General features: G+C 35.7%; 1 protein-coding gene across 2 annotated transcripts in view; it reads left to right on the top strand.

Annotated features, from left to right (window-relative positions):
• Positions 1-23749, top strand: part of ANO3 (anoctamin 3) — a gene marked incomplete at its 5' end in the record, with an annotated part of 178758 nt that overhangs the window by 101307 nt on the left and 53702 nt on the right. For both annotated transcript variants that reach the window (XM_082058713.1, XM_082058714.1), the window contains 2 exons: positions 11794-11930; positions 22961-23113. In XM_082058713.1, coding sequence (XP_081914839.1) covers positions 11794-11930; positions 22961-23113 — 290 coding nt within the window. The remainder of the gene's footprint in view (positions 1-11793; positions 11931-22960; positions 23114-23749) is intronic.

The following is a 23749-nucleotide window of genomic DNA, read 5'->3' as shown; positions in this document are numbered from 1 at the left end:
ATAATAATAAAATAATGATTCTTCAATTCTGCAATACAGCTCTTGCAGTATCAAAGTGTGAAAAGACTATACTAACCTTGAACTGGCAGTTTTTTTGAAAGAGGAGACTAAATGAGAATGAAGAAATATATGCTGTCATAAATTTTCTGATATGTTCTCACCTTTAAGACTAACTTCTCAGTTTTTAGTCTCTATTTACTGTATTTTTTTCATACATTCACTGTGATTTTTCCCATAACAATCTTTCATAATAAATTCACTTTGAAGCATGTATTTGAAATTTCTTTGAAATAGTTATTATTTTTCAGTCGTGATTAATCTTGTATAGCCATGTTATTCAGTATTGTCATGGCTGCAGTTGTGTTGTTTTTTGCTTTAGCTATTCATGTATATTTGCTTTAGATATCAATGTATAAAAAGTGTTCCCACCTGGGGGGTACACAAAGTTATGCAGAAAAATCTGTATAATTGGGGCATATTTGTACCTGCATTAGTACCATTTTGATAGTTTAAGTCAAAGTAAGTAGAAAAGGAGTTATTCTTAGAACAGTCTCATCCTTGCAACTGCAAAATGTGTCTTTATAGACATACACAAGTGGTAATTTGCAAGTTCTAAAATTCATTAATTTTGAAATCCGTTGACCTTGTGTGATCTATTTGAAGTAGACGCAAATATTGCTGCATCTTGCACAACTACTGTGAAAGATCATTTTGCTCACAGTCAATGTAACATCAAACTAGAAATCATATCTTCATGCTGAAGGAAAGGGATCTGCTTTCAGGAAGCTATTTCTGCTCAGCTCTGACATGGTTTAACATTGATTTTTCTTGATACCCAAAACATCTAATAGACAAGTGTCTCTTCAAGGTTTCCTAAAGAGGTAGCTACTGGAAATGTGAATGAAATTGATACTTTCTCCATAACAAAATCAAAACGTTCCAAAATCATGACACAGACAAAAAATTTGACATGAAGGTTGCCTGAGAAAATCATGAAATCCTGTGTCTCAGCAAGGTTCCAGTTGAAGCTACTGCCCTCTCTTAGTGTGATTGCTTTCATTGGGTAGGCAAACACAGATACTAGAAGATTTCACTCTTATTTGCTTCATTTTTTTTTTTAATATCCTGTTCTATTTTTAACTAACTGCTTACACATAAGCATGCTGATACTATTGCATGTTTATGTATGGCAGCAATAATTCTTTCTCCTAGTAAGCAATGAGCTGTTTCTCATTCACATCACCTACTTTTAAGCTGAGAAGATTCATGGAGGGTTCAGTGATTGAGGAAAAGATAGATTGAGTCTCATCAGCTTAAAACTGTATTCAACTTTGCTTTGGATGTTTCTCCTCTTCTGACTACAACTATGCTCTTTGAAGAGACAGAAATATTCAAATGGTAGCCCTTTGCTAACTTGATTCATTAATTTGCCTGTGTTAATTGAGTCAATCCCAAATTAGATCACTGAAATTAGTGAAGTTACTCTATATTTACAGAAGTGTAATTGGTGAGGATATTCAGCTACAAGCATGAAAGGAAGCGGTATTAATAAGTAAGTCCCAGAAGTCAAGAGTAAGAATTGCCTTACATGAAATTCAGCATTCTCAGTTAGGTTCATGAAGAGAAATAAGGAACAGTTAAAGGTGCATTTAAAAAAATGTCCTTTTTGTAAACTTTCAAAATACAGTTTGCTTGCACTTGAGGATTGTACTTATGTGGTTAAGAATTTGTCTCTGATACTAAATTTTTCTACTTTTATCCTGAAACTGGAGGAAAAAGAAAAAAAAAGAAAATAGTCCTGCTTGAACTTTCATCACCAAACAGGTGAAAAAGTTGTAGGGCTGCTTGTGTGCTTTAGTCAGTACCCTGGCACTCTGATGGAGTTTGCAAAATAGGCTGATTAATGGGTATCATCTTCTTAGTGAACCTTTTCAAACTGCTCTCCTGAGAACATGAAAGAATGCTGAATTAAGTGAATGTGGTGAATTTTTAATTAGACAGCATCATGGAACTGTACATAAAATAGGCCAAGTGGTTTTCTCCGCTTCCAGAATTGTGCCTGTAGGCAAACTGGCTTCTTGTGAGAAGGGGATTAACAGGCATAAGAGACTCCAGTGGAAATGTTCTCATTTATTTCTGTTGCCTATAGCTGCGGCCATAAATCTATGGGACTTGTTTAGTTAGTGATGCTGTTGGATTTATTAATATAAAGAAAGAAGATACCGTGTCACACCTTAGGTAAAGTGTGGTTGTAGAATTTGGTGTTCAGTCCAAAGCAAAATCATTTTATTGCTTCTACTTCACTGAGAAAGTGTTTGCACTATAGAAGAGTATAAAGTTTTGGTTTAAGTGACCTTTGTCACTTATTGTGACTTCAGTCAAACAGACAAAGACAAAACTAAGATCAGAGCTCCCAGTTCACTGAAGAATGTCAACCCCTCCAGCTACACTGCAGCTTCTTTTAAGATTTTTTACTCATCAGATGAGTGAAAGATTCCTGGGTTTTGACTATTCAGAAAATGTCTTTTTATCTAAGAACTTCTCCCAGAAACTAGTGTGCCTGCTAACCAATATAATGTTAGTGAAAAACTAATTACAGTGAAGTTATTCTTGACAACATGACTTCAAGTGTGCCAGAGCCCTGGAGCAGGCTGCCCAGAGAGGTTGTGGAGTCTCCTTCTCTGGAGACATTCAGACCCGCCTGGACACATTTCTGTGCGATCTGCTCTGGTGAACCTGCTTTAGCAGGTGGGCTGGACTGGATGATCTCCAGAGGTCCCTTCCAACCCCAACCATTCTGTGATTCTATAACAAGACACATCAATTCTTTTCAACTCAGCTGCAAGCAGCTAGTCAAATCCTATAACCACACACATGGGGGAACTTTCCAAATAAGTTTTTTGATGAGAACATTCCAATTTGGCAAGTCTTCTTCAGAAATGTTTACATACAGTTAGAAAAGGGTAGGATTTCTTGCCTTGGAGGTGCCCACCACAGAGCAACCAGTACCCTGTTGTGGAAGCTGTGACAGAAGGCTGAGGTTCCAGGTACTGAATTCTACAGGAAAGACCAACTTCATAACATTGTTTTGAGGTAATACTTGAAGTTTTGCCTGACACAGGCATGAAGTTTTTGTTCTAGTATGAAATGGGAAGACTTCAGAACAACTTTTATAGAAGCATTAGAAGTATTTATTGCCTAAGTACATAACCTTTGGTGCCAGGCACTGGAGAAATCCTTATGTAAGATGCCAGAGACAGTCAGGGTAAGCCTCGGTGTGTGGTATTTTAGGTAAAAAGAACAGTATAGCTGTGACGCAGGACTTTGCTGGACTAATCTCTCGTGTTCATATAATATTCACAAATACCTAAAAGACAGATTTAGCAAAACAGGAAAAATCTATTTCATACTTTCTTAGAATTGAGTGTCAGGATCTTATAAGAGGTAAATACAAGGAAAAAAAAGAAAAAAGAAAATACTTGTGTTGTATTTATAGATAGATGTAAATTTGTGTTACACAAGAACCTGGACATTGAAGTCTGAACTTACTGCTGTAAAAATATAATTCTGCTGTCATCCATTTTTTAATTAATTTGAAAGTCACACAAATGACACTCAGACATTCGACATTCATCCTCTGAAAGGGAACTAATCATTATCCTTCTCAAAGTCTCCTGTCTGTGGATACTTGCTTTAAAATGTGGTGTGTATTTATATTCCATTGTTTTTACTGTGCTTTGTTTTTCTTCTGAAATACATACTCAGTAATTACTTTGATTGTGCCAGCTGGATTTAAATGACATATCTTTAACTTCAATTACTCAATTTCTGGCTTTACTGCAGCTGCCAGTAATAACTTGTGGCTTTAGTTGGAGCTGGAAAAAATAAGTGGGGAGTAGTTAGTTCCTAACAGCTACGTAGTAGCTACACACAGAAACTCACATTAATAAAAACTTTCTTTTCCTCTAGAACTTTGTTTTGATTTTTTAAAAGTTCTAGAAAAAAAATAGACTTACAGCCACACTAAGGTTAATTAATGAGTTAGTTAATCCAGGAGCTGCTGCACTGGTGTGGGGTATGTCTGTGTGCACATGCACGTATAAAGAAGCAGTAATTTGTAGTTTTCTAAAATGACACTTTTTTTTTTCTTAAAGGCCACCATATGCATAATGGGAATGAACCTTATCTTTGAATGATCACAAATTTGGCTGGCCATCTGTTTTAAAATAAATCTGAATAAAACTTGTTTTTCATTTGTTGAGTCCCTTTCTAGTATTGAAGTTACTATCACTAGTGTTACCAGCTTTGACTTCCTTTTTTGTGCTCACTTTCAAACGTTGTGGTCCAGACTGACAAAAGGGTTTTCTTCTTAAGCTATAGATTAATGCCTTTAAAAATCCAGTTTATCACATACATAGCTCAGGCATCAAGATTTTCACAAGTTAGGCCATATTAGAAGTCCAGTTAGGCTAGGAGAAATACTTGTGAATCCAATAGGCTGCTTGTTAGCTTAAAACCCCGGTTTTCTCATTCTAACACAAATAAGCATATAAATTGCTTTCTGCAGGTCCTACCATTAGAAATGGTAAAGAATCATCAGAGGGTCTGCCCTCCGCTGTTAGGCTGAAATATTTCATTACGTATAAACTGTAAAAAATGAGTCATGGATAATACAATCAATAGTAATTGGCATTCAGGATTTAGATCTAATGAGTATCTAATTAGGTTATTTGGCAAATAAAACCAATGCTCATTAGCAAATAAAACAATGCTAATTAATTTATTATTTTTTCAGTTCTGCGTGATGTGGTGGTTTTGGGTTTTTCTGAATTAGGTTAATTATGAGGCATTTACACATACTAAGTCATCTTCCTTAGTATGACTTGAAATCTTTCCCAGATAAGATCTTGATCATGAATGATGTAATTCATAGATTTGCTATAATGGTTACCTTGTGTTCTGAATGTATCCTGAATGCAATTACTACAAAGCTTATATATAAGAAACTCCCTAATTTATGTGCTATGCTGAAGTGTAGTAAATTGAGAAATGATGAACTGAACCAAAATTTACAATCCAACAGGGTACCATAATAACTGCAAGATAGAAAAGTTTTTTTGATGCTTGATTACAGAAGCGCTTGTAAGCGAATTTTGACTAAGTGATATTATGATAAACTGAAATGAACAGGATAATCCGAGCAATACATGCATGTGAAGGTAAAAGAAGGGACTGAAAGATCAGGGAGGATATGACTCAAGAAAACTGGGTTCAGTTTCTGCTTCACCAAAAATGTGATGTTTCCATTGTGACTTTTCAAATAGTTTTTTGAGAAGCTTGTGGTCCTTAGGCAATGCCTGCAAAGGTGAGGGCTGTGTTGTGAGGTGGCTGAAAAACTGCATTAGGACAGTTTTTCCTGTATCTGGTGTGTGAGGGAATTGTCCAGCCCTGTACTAGAGCTGGTTCATGCCTGGAGAGCTGGCAGCGTGGATGAAGAAGCTGTGTGATCCCTTACGAACATAGTGCTCCCTGAAACGTAATAAGGATTAGTCTTTGGAAAGCTTAATATTGAGGTTCAAAATACCGAAGTGCTTTAGGCATTTAATGTGCCTGTACCAACTCTGTACATCATCTTAACTGCTCCAAACAGCAATAATACCAGCCTGACTCCCTGTTTAAAAATGAGAAATACTCTGTGTAATGGTTAACACTGATAGCTCAGGAAAAGTCGCACATTAAGAAAAGCCTGCGCTTGTCCATTATGGTAGATTTTGAGATATAAATACACATGCACAGGTAGACGAAAAACCTGCTGTGTATAATATAGTATTCCAGGTACACAGCGGAATAAAATAAAAAGGCTTAAAACCATCACAATGCCACTTATCCAGGTGTCTAGTGACACCTTCTCCAGGTTATTTGTTGTTTCAAGGATTAAAATAAGGACAAAACAGGATTAATTTCTTGACCAATAATCTCATTCTTACTAAAGCTTCACAAGGTCCATCCCTAAATGTGTAAAGGCTTGAAGGATTGATTCAACAGTCATCCTATCAAAGTCTGTGAAACAGAAACTATCTAGGAAAAATTTTTGTATTAATTCTCATTCTACAACTATGCCACATTTCAATTGAAAAACATTTGCTATCCTACGCTAAAGTTATCAAAAACATATTAGCGGATTGCGTGTTACAGAGAAATTGGGACAAGTGCTTTTTATCGTCTGTCATAAAATTAAAATGCCCTCTTGGCCCTTCAGAACAGTATGATAGAAAGAAAAGTAGCCAAGCAGCTAAGGTGCAAAAATGAAGATGCAAAGTGTGGACCTAGAAATCAATTTCTAAACTTAATGCTTCTGCTTTGTTTGATAAAACACTCCCAGAAATTAGTCTCTCCAACATTTTATCCTGTAAGTGCCTTTGGGCAAATCTTACTGTCATGCATCAAGCACAACAAACTAAATGTCAGGAAGCGTAAATAGGCTTTTGTGATGTATGAAGACTGAAGTTACTCATCATGGCTCTGTATTACAAGATAGCAAAACAAAGCAGCTACTGGGATGAAGAGATCTGTTATCCACTTGATTAATGTTTGATTTTTTTTTTTTATACTTGAGTGTGCATCTGAGCTGATAGTACATATTACTTATATGTTCAGGTATGCTAACAATTCTAGATATATATCTAATTAAATTTAAGTACCTGCCTAACTAAAGAGAAGACCTTGACTTATTGAATTGAATAATACATTTCCCATTGACTTCATTGAAATATTATTTGATTTCTGCCTCTAGAATTAAAAGTTGCCACCCTATCCTGTTTTAATATCCTCATCTTTATTTAAAGTTCAGCCTTTTTTCTCTGTCTTATTTTTGCAGGGTTAGGCAAAACTATACTGTTTAATACAGAAAACTTCCTTTTCCTAACTTGAAGTCATAATAACATATTAATTTCCCTTCTGTAACAGGTCACTTGGGACTTGCAAATTGTATGCCTAACTTTAATGATTTTTTAAATAAAACTTTTTATGTGACAACAATTCAAAAAGCCCTCAACTACCACACAAGTTTTAATTAACGCAATTGAATAAGTGAAATACATCAGCAAGATATAGTTATTGGCTCTACTAATTGCTTAAAAATACATTATAGTTACTTTGTAGATTTGTTTACTCAGTTCTTTTAAATATAAGATTTTATAGGATTAATATTTAAATCTGTCCCTTCCTTTTGGATAGTTACTCTGAAAACTCATATAAAGAGGTCAGTAAAGGGTCATGCAGATCCTTTTTGAATTAGCCATTGCTATTTTACCTGAACAACTCTGGGAACAAACCTAATCCTACCAAAACCAAACAAAAAGAAGGAGATTCAAGAATGAAGGCAGATGTCCTTGTCACTCTGAGGCCATGGACATGAACACACCAGCCACATCCTCACATTTCCACTTCTCCCGCTGCAGGAGACATTATTGTTTTTTACACCAATTGTGCTTTTTTTCCCTTTATAATTCTTTTTTTCTTCCCTCTTTATATCTCTTAAGATTATGTGCAGTTTCAAAGTTTTTCAGATAAATCTAAATCTGCTGTTTACTTTAACATTAATGTAGGAGAGCTGCTTTTCACCAGGAATCTTTATGGTGTGTGGGTTTTGTTTTCTTTTATTTTATTTAATCCTGCAGTATAGTAGAAATGAAAAAAAGTTCCATAAACAATTATTACAGTCTTTGCCAGCTTTGCCATATTTTTACAATGACTAAAGGATTTTTAGACTCTTCTGGAAATTACAATTCACTCTAGTGCCTTACTGAATTAATACCTTCAGTCTAGATTAACTGAAAGCTAAATACATCACGTCTGCTCAGCTCATATATTTCAACATATAAACCTTGATCATGGGCCATTGTAGAGTAGTATTTTAGTGGTTAGACCTGCACAGCCGAGAATCAGATCAACATTTTTTTGGCTCTTAAAAGAGGAAAAACTTAAAAAGAAAGAAGTTTAATAAAGTTGCAAGCACTTGGAAGTTCACTTGGGTATACAAATGGGACACTCATGTCTTTTAGATGTGCTCAGCAAAGCCCAGGTGGGGTGGAATTTATTAACAGTGTAGAAGAGAACTTACACTTGGGGAGGCGGGCAGTGGTCTGAGCTCTATTAAGGATGCATCTTTCTGTTAATTGATGTCAAAGCATGAACTTCTGGAGCAATATGAACTGGATTTGGGGCTTTTTTCCTCCTATGCCTTCTTGCCGACATGCTCCCTCTCCCAAAGTCAAACAGGCTGGTTGTGGTGGTTGGCATTAGACCCCATCCAAGAACTGCAGGCACAAGGAGAGCTGGCATTTGTTCTTGACAAGAACCAAAGGAGTTGTTGTAGGCCAGGGAAAGCATGATGGGAAATAAAAAATGAAGTAAACAGCAGCTTTCCCACAGTGCAGAGGGAAAGAGCCCGAGGCAGCCAAGCTTTTCTCGTGATGTTTTGTGGAGCTGCAGCCAAATAAAGACTCTGTGTTTTAATATAACAATGGATACTTATAATGCAAGTCAAATAGAGTGTTAGTCCATCCCATTGCGTTTGGGATATGTTACATTAAGAACATCCTTGGGCAGTACAACTCCAGCCACAACATTCAGGGATGCTATCTTGGTTTGGCTTGTGGCAATCCTAAATGGCAGTTAAAATGCAAAACCAAATAATAGAGATGACAGAGGAAAGGATGGCAGAAGATAGTATTCCTTTATAGACAAACATTATATAAAATATTATATAAAAATGTCATGGAACTTTAAAGAGCATCATTATTGAAGAAAGGCTTAATGGCTTTAGTTGCTGTGTTTGTATTGTATTGTAGAATGCATTGGTGACACTAGGAACAAGCTCAAGTTAATTTGGGTCTTATAAGTTTATCTGTAGGGAAATGTCATTTTGACTTGGTGGGTGGGAAAACTACAGAAGAGAGACTTTCTCTTTTAGTAAAAGTGGTGAATGCCTTATTACAGAAAAAGCACCTGGTCACTCATAGAAGTACAAAAATAATGTCACTGTTACTAGTGGCAAAGTTTTGTTTCTGTAATCTGCTCTCAAGATCTTTTTCTAAAACCAATGTATTTAATTTTCTATTCTTCAAAAAATTTAAAACTAAACAAAAGAAATTTACAAAAAGTTCAACCTGTGAAACAAAAGGAACCTCCCCAGACACACACATTGTAGTTGTTCTTTCTAACCTGTTCTGGTATAAAAACATGGTTCAATTCATTGAACTTTTCATCTGAGTATAATTATTTATATTCAAGATTTTGTTTTAATTTATGCTGTAGAAGAGGTGAATGGAACTACTAGTCTACACAAAGTATCGACAAAGCATAATTCAGGTGTTCTGTTGACATAATGTCTAAGCCTATATGAATATTAAGAAAAATGCATACTTTTGAATATACTTTTAAAATACAGATTATATGCTCTGTCTCTTAGTCTGACTTTTTTTCAGACAGATGTAACAAATGCTTTTTCAAGTGCAATATTTAAATGCTATGTTTTAATTTTCATTCCTTCCCTTTTTACTGTACTGATACCGTTTCTTTGTGGGGCAGTGCTTTAGGTGCATAGAAGTTGTCAACTGCTGAAAGGTATAAGTGCAAGTATAGTTGAATTTTATATAAGAAATTTACCTTTTTAATTGGAAATTTCTTTATGGTGTTTTTTGTTAGTAAAACCTTTTGATTACATTTCAGACAAGATAGCAGGTATCTCTAAATGGAAGGTATTTTTTTAACAGAAGATACATGCTACAATTTAAAAGTTATGTCCCTGAAAACATAAAAGTGTTTAGCAGGTAAAATTGTGTTGAGCACTAAGGGAAAACTCATTTTCTAACTTTAAATTGTTCACTTAAAATATGATGCACTTTTGCAAAGGGTTTTTTTGAGTATTAGGTGTAGTCATGTCTAATCCTCTAAAACTTCCCTCATAAAAATAGACTTTTTAATGTAAGTAGAATCTTTCTTTCAGCTTGAATGGCCTATCTAGATAGAAAAGTTTAGGTTTCATAGGCCTGTCTCTTCTTTTGATTTTACTGGCTTCTATTATAAGACTTTAGTAAAGACTTTACCAAAAAGTTAAGAGCTCATCACATCTGGACATGAGTCAAATCTATAAAGTTGCTTAAGTATCCTGGTTCCCACGTTGTATGCCTACTACTTGAAACCTTCTTCACAGTCTTATTACTACATTCACTACATTACACAGAGTAGCCTGTAAAAGGTTAAAACAATAAAAAAAAATCTCTGCGTTTGATGCTCTGACAATTAAAAAGGGCTATTTCATACATTAAGAAATCCTTTCATAGATTTACTGATGTAATATCAGCATCAGAGATTATCGAGGGCTCATTTTGTGTAATCATTATGTAAGCAACTAAATTGCAGAAAAAACAGCTCTTGGTAAATGTTTCAGTTTAATACTCCATTTCAGAAATGTCTAGGCTACATGACATAATTGTGGTATTTTTTTTTTCTCTGTAATGCTAACTGTGGAGAATTTAACCAAACAACTTAATGAAAAATACTTTGTTGTTTCAGATGAGCTTTTATGAATATGAAATTCAGGAAATTCAAGATTGTGGTTCCCACAGCAACCATGACTTGTTTCTTGGCTTCTATTTAGGGTTTAGAATTACTGGGCTAAATGCTGTTTCCCAGTTCCCCTGACTTTTCCCATGTTGATGGGAAAGCTGAGATGAGAACTTGGCTCAGGATTTGTGGGTAACTTTTTTATCTGAATATGTTTCTATTTCCAATTTGTCCAAGATAATAATTGTGTGGGAATAATTATTCCATCTTCTTCATCTTTAAAAATTTCTTTCAAGACTAACAATATTCCAGGCTTCATAAAAAGTTACATGGTCCAATGTTGAACAGGCATTACCCCTCATTTTACTCCTGCTGGGTAAATATTCCAAGTATTATCATTATATTTGGTGGAGAACATGTAAGGAAATCAAATGTCTGGAAAAAAGTCTCCCTTCTGATAGAGGATGTAGAGTGACTCGGAGACTTAAGTTCTTCTAACTTGCCCATAGTGACGGTACAGGAGGAAATTTAATCTGTGAGTGTGGATCTTAGGAAGTGTCAAGGAAGGTCCTCAGTCACCTGTTGCTGTCTTGGGATACTTATGTCGAGCAATTAAAAACAATCCAGTGGAAAAAAAAAACCACTTTTTTCGTGTTGATAAGTATCTTCTACCACCATCAGGTACACCTCTTAAAATCTGTTCTAAAGTGCTCACTGCAACACCTTAATAGGCGAATTTTCAAACACTATACCAGAGATGAGCAGCATGTGTGTAGGGGATCGGGCATCTCAATCTCTTGTTTAAATTCAAAACATGAGAGGTTACTCTGCTCTCCAGGATTCACCTGCCTATTTAATGACATTTTGAGTCTTGACAATTGTGAGACAAACACAAAAGCATTTGAATATTTGATGTATATTGCTTTGTGGGGGGTTTGTTGGGTTGTTTTTTAATTATTGTGAAGAATGTTGTGGCCTTTTTTGATTTGAATGGTAATAGAAAAAAGTTTCTATAGGCTTCCTAATAAAAATAGAAATCACTTCTATTTTAAGACAAGCATGACAACATTTCAAGTAAAAAACTTCTGAAGGAAATGATAGAGGGTAAGTTACTGAAAAGTGGATGCTTAAAAGGAGTGTTTAACCATGGTTGTAACAATAGTGGCCGTTTCTCCCCACTACAACCTAAAATGAGTCCATTGTTTTCTTCTGTTTTTCCTTCAGACATAGGAAAGGACAAAGACACATACACAGATGATTCAGAACATGGAAATTACGATGCTCGTACGGATCAGTCATTGCTTATTCAAAACAAGCTTATCAGACAGAAAACAGAAACTCGGACTAAATCATCTTTAAAGGTAATGGACACAAAACTTAATTAAATTGTATCACTTTTCAGAATGTGCTTATTTTTAAAGTATATTTTTAATGGATTAGATAAGGTGCAACTTAATAAATAGGTGGCTCATGGTAAGAAATTTAGGTGTCTCCCATATTTCAGTTTGACCTACAGAATCAAGGAATAGAATTCTCTGTACCAAAAGTGACCAAAATTATATAGAATCAAGGATCCTAGTGATTCGTATCCACTCATCTAAGAAGCAGTAACCTTCTTTCAAAAAATGTGTATTGTACAGGATTTAGGACATAGGATTCCCAGTATGGAGTGGAATTCGTGTCAGCTGGGAGGCCTCAGGAAATCAGGAGAGTTTAGAAGAGCTAATTTCATGTAGCAAATAATCAGTTGAGAGTGATCTAAAGTGTAGGATTCTCCTTCTAAGCAAAATCCAAATGTTAGCCATACACATTGAATGAAAAATAAAATTCACTTATGTGTAGGAGAGTGTAGGAGTATTTTCAGGAACCTCAACCAGAGCACTGGAAAAGCCATCTCACCAGATAAAACTGATATGTTGTCTTGCTTAGTAATTACTTAATAACAGTATTCATCGTAATGCATTTTCTACAGCAGTTCATCCACTATAATACCAAAGAATTATGTCTGATTTTTATTTCAAAATATGTTGGTTTTTTTTGTTGTTGTTGTTCTCACTCTGGATTGGGAGACCCTTAGTTCTCCTTTTATTAGCATAATCACTTCTTAATTTGTGACAAATGACCTAACCTCAAAAATTCTGAGTTATGTTCTTCTTCAGGAACTAGAAGTAGTGTATTCTGCAGAATACAATTCTCTGAATTTTGGTATGTAAAAACATGAATAATTCCATGCTACAAATCTAGAAATGCTTAAATTGCTTGAAGGTTCTATAATAACAACTTTGTGATTTTAGCATTGAATGCATGTTTCACAGAAATCACGTAACTATTGTAAAGCTTGTTCTCCTAGTTACACAGATCATCACCACTAGAGGATTCTGGAACACTGGTAGCAGGTTGATGTGGTCTCTGAGGCTTCATTTAATGGGATGCTTTTAAAAAAACCCTCCTGTAATAATAGCTATCTAATAACTTTTAGATAGATTTACAGGCAATTATATTTACAGGTGGGAAATCTCTGACATGAAAATTAAACTTTGGGAATGACAGAGAAGTGTTATAATTTCATCTAAATGGTTGCAATGAGAACTTGTGTTCATGGATTTTTTGGTCTGTTTCTGCAAGACAAGCTGAATTAAGAAAGAAATAATAATGGATGTTCTTGTTTGGTTTTATTCATTAGCTAGACAAAGCCTTTCACATTAAATGTGACCTAAAAGGCAGAAAAAATAATGGAGAATATACAGAATTTAGACTATGTTGTAGGGAACTAAATATTTTTAATAGCAGGTAAGGCTGCTACCAAAAGAATCTAGTACCAGATAATGTCTAACTAGTAACAGGCATTTTGTTTTGCTAAAGCAACTTATTTTTTGCATCTTCATGTAAAATATGAAATGATCGTTAGCTGTGTTTTCCCCAAACCTTTCATTCAGGACTGATATAAAGTTTATAGGCAGCCAGTAAGCTCACTTTCTTCCAAAGTTTAAAGAGGAGCCTTGTATTTGTATTAAGTTTTTTTAAAAAATACACTTTTATGTCTCAATCTTTGCATGTCCTGACCTACTGAACAAAGTGCTTCAGAGTTTAAAAACAGTCTTCTGAAGCCACATCTGGCTTTCAGCCTTGACAGCGCCTTTTATCACAGCAATTACTTTGGAAACTTCCTTCTGCCTTTACTTTTTTTGCAAATGAGGCAACCAAGCAGGATTCTCCTCCTGTTTACTGCTTGCCTGCTTCCGCAGGAGAAAGACAGAGGGGATTTAGATTAGTCTTATGTTAGAAAAGAAGGTTACCACTATTTTCCCTTTGGATTAATGTACAAGTCTTTGTGGCAGTTTGTGGAAGATGTCTAAGGGAAATTTCTTCCCAAAATGGGTATAAAACTAGCAAAAGGAGGCTTCTAATTCTTTTTGAGACTGTTGAAAGCACAGGAGGCTACTCTACAGCTTTACAGCTGGTAAGTACTGTCATGTATCTGGAAAATATCTGATCTGTTGTGATCAAAAAATCTCAGTCTGACCAGAGAATGAAAATGTGAAAACATCACATTGGCAAAGTGCACAAGGATAAAAGCTTATTCTTCTTCTCTGCTTGTTAATGATTCTGATTTAGGCATGTCTTGGAAGTGTTGTTTTATAATATACCTGAGAGACTCAGAGAAAAATTGCTAAAAAAGTTATTTGCAGTTAATGCTTGATACTATTATCTGTCTCGATCAGCTATTTGCATACTGCAGCAGTAACAAACTTGTCTGCTGATATGATGGAAGCCAACACTTTTTTTCAGGAATTGTTTAGTATTTCAGATCACCTGATGCCATAAACCTGATTTATTTTGCTGCAGTTTCAAAGCCTTAGAAAAATCAGATAGTTTTGATACAGCATCTGGATGCCAATACTCATCTTGACAGTCATCTACGTTTCTTGTTTCCTTGATTTAAGATTAATAACTCAAATCTCCTTTAGTGTAGATTGGTATCATTTCAGAATCTGCAGATTTCAAATTGGAAAATTGTTGAGTCACTCAGACCCATTAGAAAGCTGTCTTCGTTATCCATCTCTGCCATCTTTTCATCACTCACTGCTGTTGAGATTATGTAGAAAGTACAATTTTGTGTATGTGATTCTGCCAAGTGATCACATGCAGGGGAATGATGCCAACAAGTATGAGCAAAGTATGGAATGAGTAGTATCTGCTGTTGCAAGGGAAATGTAGGAAATGAGAAGGTCCCCAACTGGAAAATTGATATTTGAAGTGTTGTAGTTTCACTGAGAAAGGAAAGCAGGCTAAACAGATTTTATCACTTGAATAGAAGGCAACATTTGTCCACAGAAGCAGTGAAGTCAGTAGCAGCAAATTATTTTCTGTACCAATTATTATCATGTCTATAGTGGCCAGATAGGAATGTTTGAGAAATTACGCTTCCCTTTCCTTTCATTCACTACATTACTGTTACTATCTTTGATCTGATGAATTTTTAATCAGATGAATTTTTAATCTAAGATAGTGTAGTTTTCTATCTGGCAAGCTAAAGAAAGGGTTTTTAGCACAAATGTCTTGTATTATCACTACGAGTCCAGGAACTATAAAGAAATGCTGCCTATACAGTAGCCTCTTTTACTGCTTTTTTCTGGTATCCACTGATATCCAGTATAATACTGCTTGTCCAGACTAGTTTTGTGTTGGACAGGATCTGAAATGGTTTCTCCAGAAGTGGTACATAACTTCTAAGGAATTTTAATTAACATCTTAAATAAGCAATTGGCCCAAACATATGGAGAATTGTGTCTAATGAGCTGGACATACTGCTGAAAATTCATAATAATTTGAGCAAAACTCAGTATGTTCAGTGTAGATTATTAAAGGATAAATCTACCTGTGGAAATCTAAAATACGTTGTCAGGACATTTTATTGGATTATTTGTGATTTTTGACAGATCTGTTCCTTTCTCCCCTGCAAAACAAATATTGAGTTTAGAGAATTTAATGGTGATTTTGAAAAATGGAATTAATTAAACGTAACATCTGCAGAATAAATCTGTTCTTCAATCTTAATATTTTCCACACTTTTGCAGAAATTATTTTCTGTTTTCATTTTTTCCTATTAAGTCCATGGCTTTCAGAGTTGCACAGATTTGTGCTGTGTGTTCTAATCCTTTCAATTTATCACTAGTTTCACTCACATTATTTCACTCATAATCCTGCTCCTGTGTTCAGTGGAAGTCAAGCATGCGTGCTGAAAGAGCAGGTTTGGCAATGAAAACGTTTCAGTGTATAAATAAGAACAAGATGCTGTCAACTGACAACAGTGTGCTGGAAAAGAGAATAGCAAGGGGATCCTGATAGATAAGGAGTAGATCACAAATGCAGTCTAATAATGCAAAAGTAAATAGCATTTAAAAGGAATGATAACAGATAAAATAATTTTCCCAGAATAGAATGACATGTGAAAGTGCAACAAAAGTTAACTTCATGTTTATGCTTCTAGTGCATGGCTCTCATCTGCTGTGTGGTTTTGTTTAAAAAGAAAACCAACTGATATTATTTCAGGAAATGCAGGGAAAGTCGTAAGTAATTTTATCATAAAGATGAAAGTTTCAAAATATAAACACGTAAGGAATAATTTTCAGTGGTCATGTCAGTATGCTTCTTGTTAAGGACTCCCTATTAGACTTAAAGAACGAATAGGAATGGTTAAGTATTTAAAATGGGAAGCCTTCTGTCTCCAAACATCCTCCATTGCTGCTTCCACATACAGTAGCACTGAACAGACTTCTTTCAATATTTTGCATAAGATCACTTAAACCTACTCCTTTCCTGAAGCAAAATGTATTTTTCATATTACATACAAATGTATTTTTCATGCTTACTCTGTAAGTCTGAATAGAGTGAAAAGGGAAGGAAAAGGTTCTCTGTGAAGAAAGTAAAATAATTACTAATTCTTCAGTTTACTCCTACAAAGCTAAACTGTAGTTTTATTAGGAAGGTGAAATATTTCTGGAAGACTTTCTGTTCAGAAAAAAGCTCGGTTCTGCACAGTACAGCGTAGTAATCACAGAAATACATTACCATGAGTAATTACGGCAGCCTGTCATGTTAAGTAGGCTGTGTTGTCTTTGATGCCCAAGATAATTTGGATATCTTTACATATGCAAATATGCCCCAGATTTTCTTTCCTAGGTTATTATGCTCATGGTTATTTGCAGGTTTGATTTTTTTTTTAAACATCCTGAAACAAAGCAAGCATTAATTAGGAATCTCACTTTTCTTCATGGAACTGCCCATTGCAGTTAGCATCAGAAATTTATTCATTTCCAGAAAACATTTAAGGGTAAGAGTTGAGTCATAAGCTCTGAGTGGGGACACTAACCACTGACACAGTGGCATCCATCAGTGTGAATGTCACTGAAGATGTTAACGCAAAGTTCATGATAACAGTGTGAGGGAGAATTAGTAATCAAAACAAATGAGGTGTTTTCTCGTTACTCTACTTAACAACATCTTATGAAGTTCTAAGAGCAATAATAAATTATACTGGAAGAAACATTTATTTTATGAGAAATAACCATTTTACTCAGAGTTAGAACAGGAAAGCTCTCAATGTGGATTTTTCAATTTTAGGTAGTTATCATGCCCAAGAATTTCACACATCAGACTTTACCTCTGTCAGAACTCCTGCCCTAGTTCTTCAAATTGTTTCCATGGCTACTTCTGCCTTGTATGTGATTTAATAGCCCTGAACTGATCTGTTATTATCTCTAAAACATCTCTTAAAAGCCAAAACATGAAGAGATACAGAAAACTGCTTTTCCTTGCTCCATCTCTGATAACCAGTGTGTTTTGCATTTTAAGCTTCATTCTCCTTCTCTTACTCCTCCATTTCAACCTGATTTTTCTTGCAAGTGTGCAAAGTGATTTTATATATTGTGGTATGTTCTATACACTTATGTTTGGGCCATAAGGCTCCATGCCAATAAACTTTGTGGTGGTGTTTATAGAAGTTTGATGTGGCAGCAGTAGATCAGTGAACATGTTGTTGTTTCCATGAGGAAACAAATACATTTCAAAGTTTGTTTACTTGTCTGTCATTCTTCCTCAAATGTTTTCTGGTTTTACAACTTTTCCCTACTTGTTTGTCTCTAAAATTGCTACTGGTGACGTGGTGCAACTATGGAGAAGTGATTCTGGGACTCGGTGCGTCCATTTCCAGTAGTAGCATCACTTCACACTGGTGGATCTTCCCCTTCTCTTACAGTTTCCATGGGGAAAAAAAAAAACTAAGACATTTGAGTAAGTTTCTCTTTAATATGTTGTTTCATTATTGCTAAGATTTAATCACAATTATTTTTCTCTAGCACATTTAGCTGTCAGAATTCACAAGCTGTCGTTGAGAGGAAAATAATTTTGTTCTAAACATCAACACCTTGAGATAAAAAGATTTTGGGGAAGAGAAATTTAGTAAATTTGGAGTCCAGATTGTCAAAGAAGAATCTCGAGGCCCAGCTGTGCACATCTGTCTTTTGGATCCCAGCTACTAGTCTGTTGTTATATTTCCTTTACATAATTTTACAAATCTAAATCCAAATTACACCACCCACATGGAGGAAAGTTGAACTTCATCCTGTATACTCTAGTGGCAAAATAAGTATATCATTCTGTGGGGGCTTGATTCTTGTGTACTGTATCAGTCAGCACTTAGGTAAGTGAATGCTCTTGTTGTTGATTATGGCTGAGAATTGTTGTTCTCAATATGTTCATATAAATATAAAACTTAAGGGAATTGTAAATGAGAGGGAGTATCTACAGCTCCGTGAGGTGCCCTCTCTGCGCTTTAATACCCCACAGTCACATCTATGTCTGAGAACAGTTTGGTCTGTAAATCACACATCCACAAGCAAATAAATAATCATTTAAAAATTATAAAAATGAAAATTCCTATGGAGATTTTGTCAGCCTTTAAACACTTGCTGTTATGTTACCCTTGTTGAGTCTTGTCGATGGTTGAGTGAAGGTGAAATGAATGGTTACAACAGATATGTTGTATCTATCTACATTTTGTTCTAGTTAACTTCTGAATTTACCTAGGTAGTACATATTATTCATTAACTTAAAATTGTCACTGGTATAAAGTGGGGGAAAAAAAGATATACTGGTATATTTTGTTACAATGTATCGTTCACTAATTTTCAGTAAGTTGCAAAGTTTGCCTGTCTTTTTGCTATTAATAAAATACAGCAAACCTTAAGTCTACCATACCATTTACTCTTACGTGAACCTAAAATTTGCTTACTGTTTAGGGAATGGTTCCAACTTGCTCTTCTAGAATATTTATTTCTACGTTGATGATAACTTTCTGATGCAAAGGGTGGAGGAGCCGAGTAGAAGAGGTGCACTGCTGGACCTCATCCTCACTAACAAGGAGGGTCTGTTTGAAGTGGTAATGATTGAGGGGCTGCCTTGGTTGCAGCGATCATGAGATGGTGGAGTACAGGATCTCATGTGGCAGGAGCAGGATAGCAAGCAGAATTGCAACCCTGGATTTCAGCAAGGCAAACTTTGGCCTTTTCAGGCAATTGCTGGGGGAAATCCCATGGGAGGCTGGAGAGTTGGGCAGGGAAAAATTTAATGAAATATAACAAGGGGAAGTGTAGAGTCTTGCATCAGGGTAGGAACAACCCCAGGTTCCAGGATAAGTTGGGGAAATGACCTATTAGAGAGCAGCATAGGGGAAAGGGACCTGGGGGTCCTGGTGGACAGCAGGATGACCATGAGCCAGCACTGCGCCCTTGTGGCCAGGAAGGCAAATGGCATCCTGGGGTGTATTAGAAGGGGGGTGGTCAGTAGGTCGAGAGAGGTTCTCTTTCCCCGCTATTCTGCCCTGGTGAGACCACACCTGGAATATTGTGTCCAGTTCTGGGCCCCTCAGTTCCAGCAGGACAGGGAACTGCTGGAGAGAGTCCAGCGTAGGGCAACGAAGATGATGAAGGGAGTGGAGCATCTCCCGTGTGAGGAAAGGCTGAGGGAGCTGGGGCTCTTTAGCTTGGAGAAGAGGAGACTGAGGGGTGACCTCATTCATGTTTACAGATATATAAAGGGTGAGTGTCACAGGGATGGAGTCAGGCTCTTCTCTGTGACAACCAACAGTAGGACAAGGGGTAATGGGTTCAAACTGGAACAGAAAAGGTTCCACTTAAATTTGAGAAGAAACTGCTTCTCAGTGAGGGTGACAGACACTGGAACAGGCTGCCCAGGGAGGTTGTGAAGTCTCCTTCTCTGGAGACATTCAAAACCCACCTGGACACCTTCCTGTGTAACCTCATCTGGGTGTTTCTGCTCCGGGATTGGACTGGATGAGCTTTCGAGGTCCCTTCCAATCCCTGACATTCTGTGATTCTGTATGTGGTGAGAAGTTGGCAAATGTTTAACCCACAGAGCAGAACAGTAGACTGAAATCAGTAGAGTTGAAATAGTTATAATTTCTGCAAATTGTTCTATTTAAATTAATTGGGGAGAGAATGCGTAAAACAGCTGTTCCCACTTTATAAAGAGGGCATTGTTTATTAATTAGAATCTGAGAAATAGTTTCTTGAAAAATCCCTCCATGTTGACTAAATTCAGGAAAATTCTTATACCAGATCCGAATATAAATGTTAACTCTTTTTATTATAACATCAGTAAGTAATTGCATTATACTTTTGTTTCACTTTTATTTCTTGAGCAAAAGCTTCTTTTTCTATGTTACATTGATCAAATAGTTTTGTGTTATGTAAACGGTAAACTTCAGTGGAATGATAATGTCAGTATTTTGAATTTTACACTGTTTCTGTCTTCAAAGCAGTGTGTCATGTTATTGGTTATAATAATCACAAGCTATGAATCAACCTAAAATGATGGCAAATAATAAAGAAAACCAAGGAACTTCAAAAGATCTGTAGTGGCAAATCCTTAGGAAATATTTTACTCTGATGTAAACCAGTGTATTACTATTCTGCATTACGAGCACATTTACTGTTGAGTGTGAAAGCGCTTCACAACCTGAGTACACAAATAAATAAGGTTTAAAGTTCTTGTATTTAAAGAGTTGGTAGGAATAAGGTGAAATTAAAATGTTGAGTTTGCTAGCTGAGCTGTACAGATATACTCTAAAAGGAATTTGTCAAATACAAATGTAAATACATTTGCATATGTGTAAATGTAGGAAAGCTGAACAGGTGGATACTGGTTTAGAAAATCTGGAAAACTAATAGGGTAGAGAGGATGAAGAGGATTAGGCAGAAAAACAAACATTGATCAGTCCTTTTCATACACATTTTTCAGGTGAAACAGAAAATGTTAAAATAATAAAGGAGAAAAAGGGCTTTGCAGAAAATATTTCATCTGATGCTTTTCTCCTTCACTGTGTTGAGAGGCAGGTGGAAGAATGAATCAGAGATTTATTGGTCCAAAAGAGAAGATAAATAATAAATGTGCTTTTGCCTGGCTGCCCATTGTACTAACAGACTGGTGCACTGTTCTAGGTGTAGATAGTGGCCAATATAGCTTGACTCATACGTTTAACTGAAATTACTGCTCCATATTCTGCTTTGACAATATAGAGCTCCTTCAGATCAACTGAAAAAAATGCCTAAGTCACCAGATAAATTATTTTATTGGCACAGGTATTCCTGCTAATATAGGTACACATTGTTTGAGAGTTACACTGAAGTGAAATCACCAAAGTGCAAGTAGCATTAGAGCGAATCAGTCCTGAAATCGATAGAGTATACGTTGGGTTCACTGCACAATTGTGGTAAGTGGCTTTAGCATCGTGCATCTCAACCTGCGCCTGTGCTCCTCTAAACCTGGTCCGAGATGAGCAGATGGAAAATTTCTCTCTACTGTCATCTCAGCTCATTATTTATTGAACAATGCCCCCAAATAATTGTGTTTGGTGCAGATGAATCTGAGGGCATATTTACATACTGTTGTTATCTGAGAAAGAAAATGTGTTTCTCTAAGACTGAAAAGACAGATGTTTTAGAAATGAGGAAAGAAAGGCTAGAAAATATCTAAAGAAAGGTAGAAGTATGTTACAAAAAATAGATTTAATTTGCATAATGTTTGTACAGAGATTGCATGACCAGAAATTGTATAAGAGAAGTTCCAGATCTCCATTTGGGAGGAATTTTGGCCAGGCTTTTTGATGTGATTTTTGCCTGGTTCATGGACCACAAAAGCCAGCTCTCATCTGTTTTTATGAAATTCTTGTGCTGGAATTCTTCATTGTTGAAGAATAAGTTCATTGCTTGCGTCTTGAACACCAAAGATTTTAGGTATTCAAAAACATGATTATTCAAACTTGCCCTTTTGAATCATTCATCTACTACCTCACCTTCAAACCTTTGCGTCTTTTATCTAAATCATTCCATCTACAACACTTTAAAAAAGCATAAAAGTTCATGTTTTTACTACTGTTCCCATTCAGAATTCTTAGAAAGGGTGACAGACCCTACTGTGTATTCAGCACACTAATAATCTTGGTTAACAATCTTGACTACCTTACTTTGGTCTTCAGATACAATTTATCTGAATATCTTGAGAGAAATAGAAATATAAGACTTTATAAAAATGGTCCCATATGTATAATTTATCATACTTCAAACCTAACATACTTGTTCTGGACAGTTTGTGCTAAAACAAGTGCTGCATTCTCCAGAAGATGATGATAGTTTCTCAGTTTACCTTTTCAGATTTCAAAGTCTTCGTAGTCTGACACCAGTTGATATAGTCACAGTCTATTCTGAATCATACAAAACAGAGAATGCAAAAATAGCTTTCAGCGGCAGCATGTGGAGCAGGGTTTTCCATATTGAGGTCAGAGAATCCCTCGTGTTTACATGGTGGGAAGGAACTACACAAGATTTAAACATTGCTAACATGTCATTGAAAAAGCGTTTCCGCTAGAATAGCACTTCTTTCTTTAATCTTTTAGATTTATTTCTGGTTTGGAAAAAAGATGTTTTTTCTGTAAATTTTGCCCAGGTGCAAAGCTGGGAAACTTGGTTTAGTTTACTTGCCTGTAGTTTTTTTTAATTCCTGTTGGAAAGTAAGGATTAACAAAAGTTCATATTGATATATACCACACAATAATTCTAAGGTTTTTGCACAGCTGAAACAAATAGCTAGAATATGGGCTTTGCAGCGCTATTTTGTTTTGTTCTAATTTGAAATTGCGATTAACTGATGCACATGAACTGCCTGTTCTTCTGACTTCTTTAAAGGTTTATCCTGCAGATATGTGGACATTTCCTTGTTTTAGAAAGTGCTGTGTTACAATCAGCTTGCAATAAGGTTCTTCATCTTCCTGGATGCCATATTTAATGTATTTTTTAAATTTTATCTTCTCCAGACTGATGCCATGGCATCATCAGGACTCTTCTTCAAAGACGGCAAAAAGCGCATTGACTACATCTTGGTCTACAAAAAATCAAGTCCACAGGTAGAAAAAAGAAGCACATTTGAGAAGAATTTGAGAGCAGAAGGGTTGATGTTAGAACGGGAGGTGAGTCTTGTAGCTTATGTAGCATAAAATAACTTTTAGAATACTGTTGTACTTTACTGCATTTATTAAAGAAACCTGACAAATTCACAAGCCTTTCCAATCAGGTCGTTTCCTCCATTTGTTTAATTCTATTCAATTAATAGTAACAGTTGTTTGATAGTGTGTGTTTAACATGTTTTGGGGGTGCATGCTTGTACGTATACACACACGTACCCTTAGCATATACCTGCAGTATAGAGGGAAAACTGTCAGCTCCTTATGCCAGCACAACAGAAGCTTCAGTAACGCATGTTGTTGCTCTAATATAAAACCTCTATGTCTTCTAGCAGCATGCATGATAATGAATTCTCTCTGTTTTTCCAGGGGTTAAGATTGTCAGTGTCAAGTTAGTCCATAACTCTAGTAACAGCAGTATTAATGTAAAAATGAAGTAACACAAAGCCAGGAAAACAGCCTTGGATTTTTGCTGTTTCATTAATTAAAAAACAGGCATATATTTAGTCTACCCTGAAGTAATTTCGTATATTTTTTGTGTCTTTCATCCTGATTTATACTCTTCAACTCAATAGAAATGTCTTACATGTTTTGTGTTATTGCAATGTGCTCTTAACTGTTTTGAAGCACTTGTAAATTCTA

Source organism: Streptopelia decaocto (genome assembly GCF_964273445.1).
Source record: "Streptopelia decaocto genome assembly, chromosome: 7".
Taxonomy (NCBI): domain Eukaryota; kingdom Metazoa; phylum Chordata; class Aves; order Columbiformes; family Columbidae; genus Streptopelia; species Streptopelia decaocto.
Note: the sequence above shows the minus strand (reverse complement) of the source record. Positions and strands in the feature narration are given on the sequence as shown.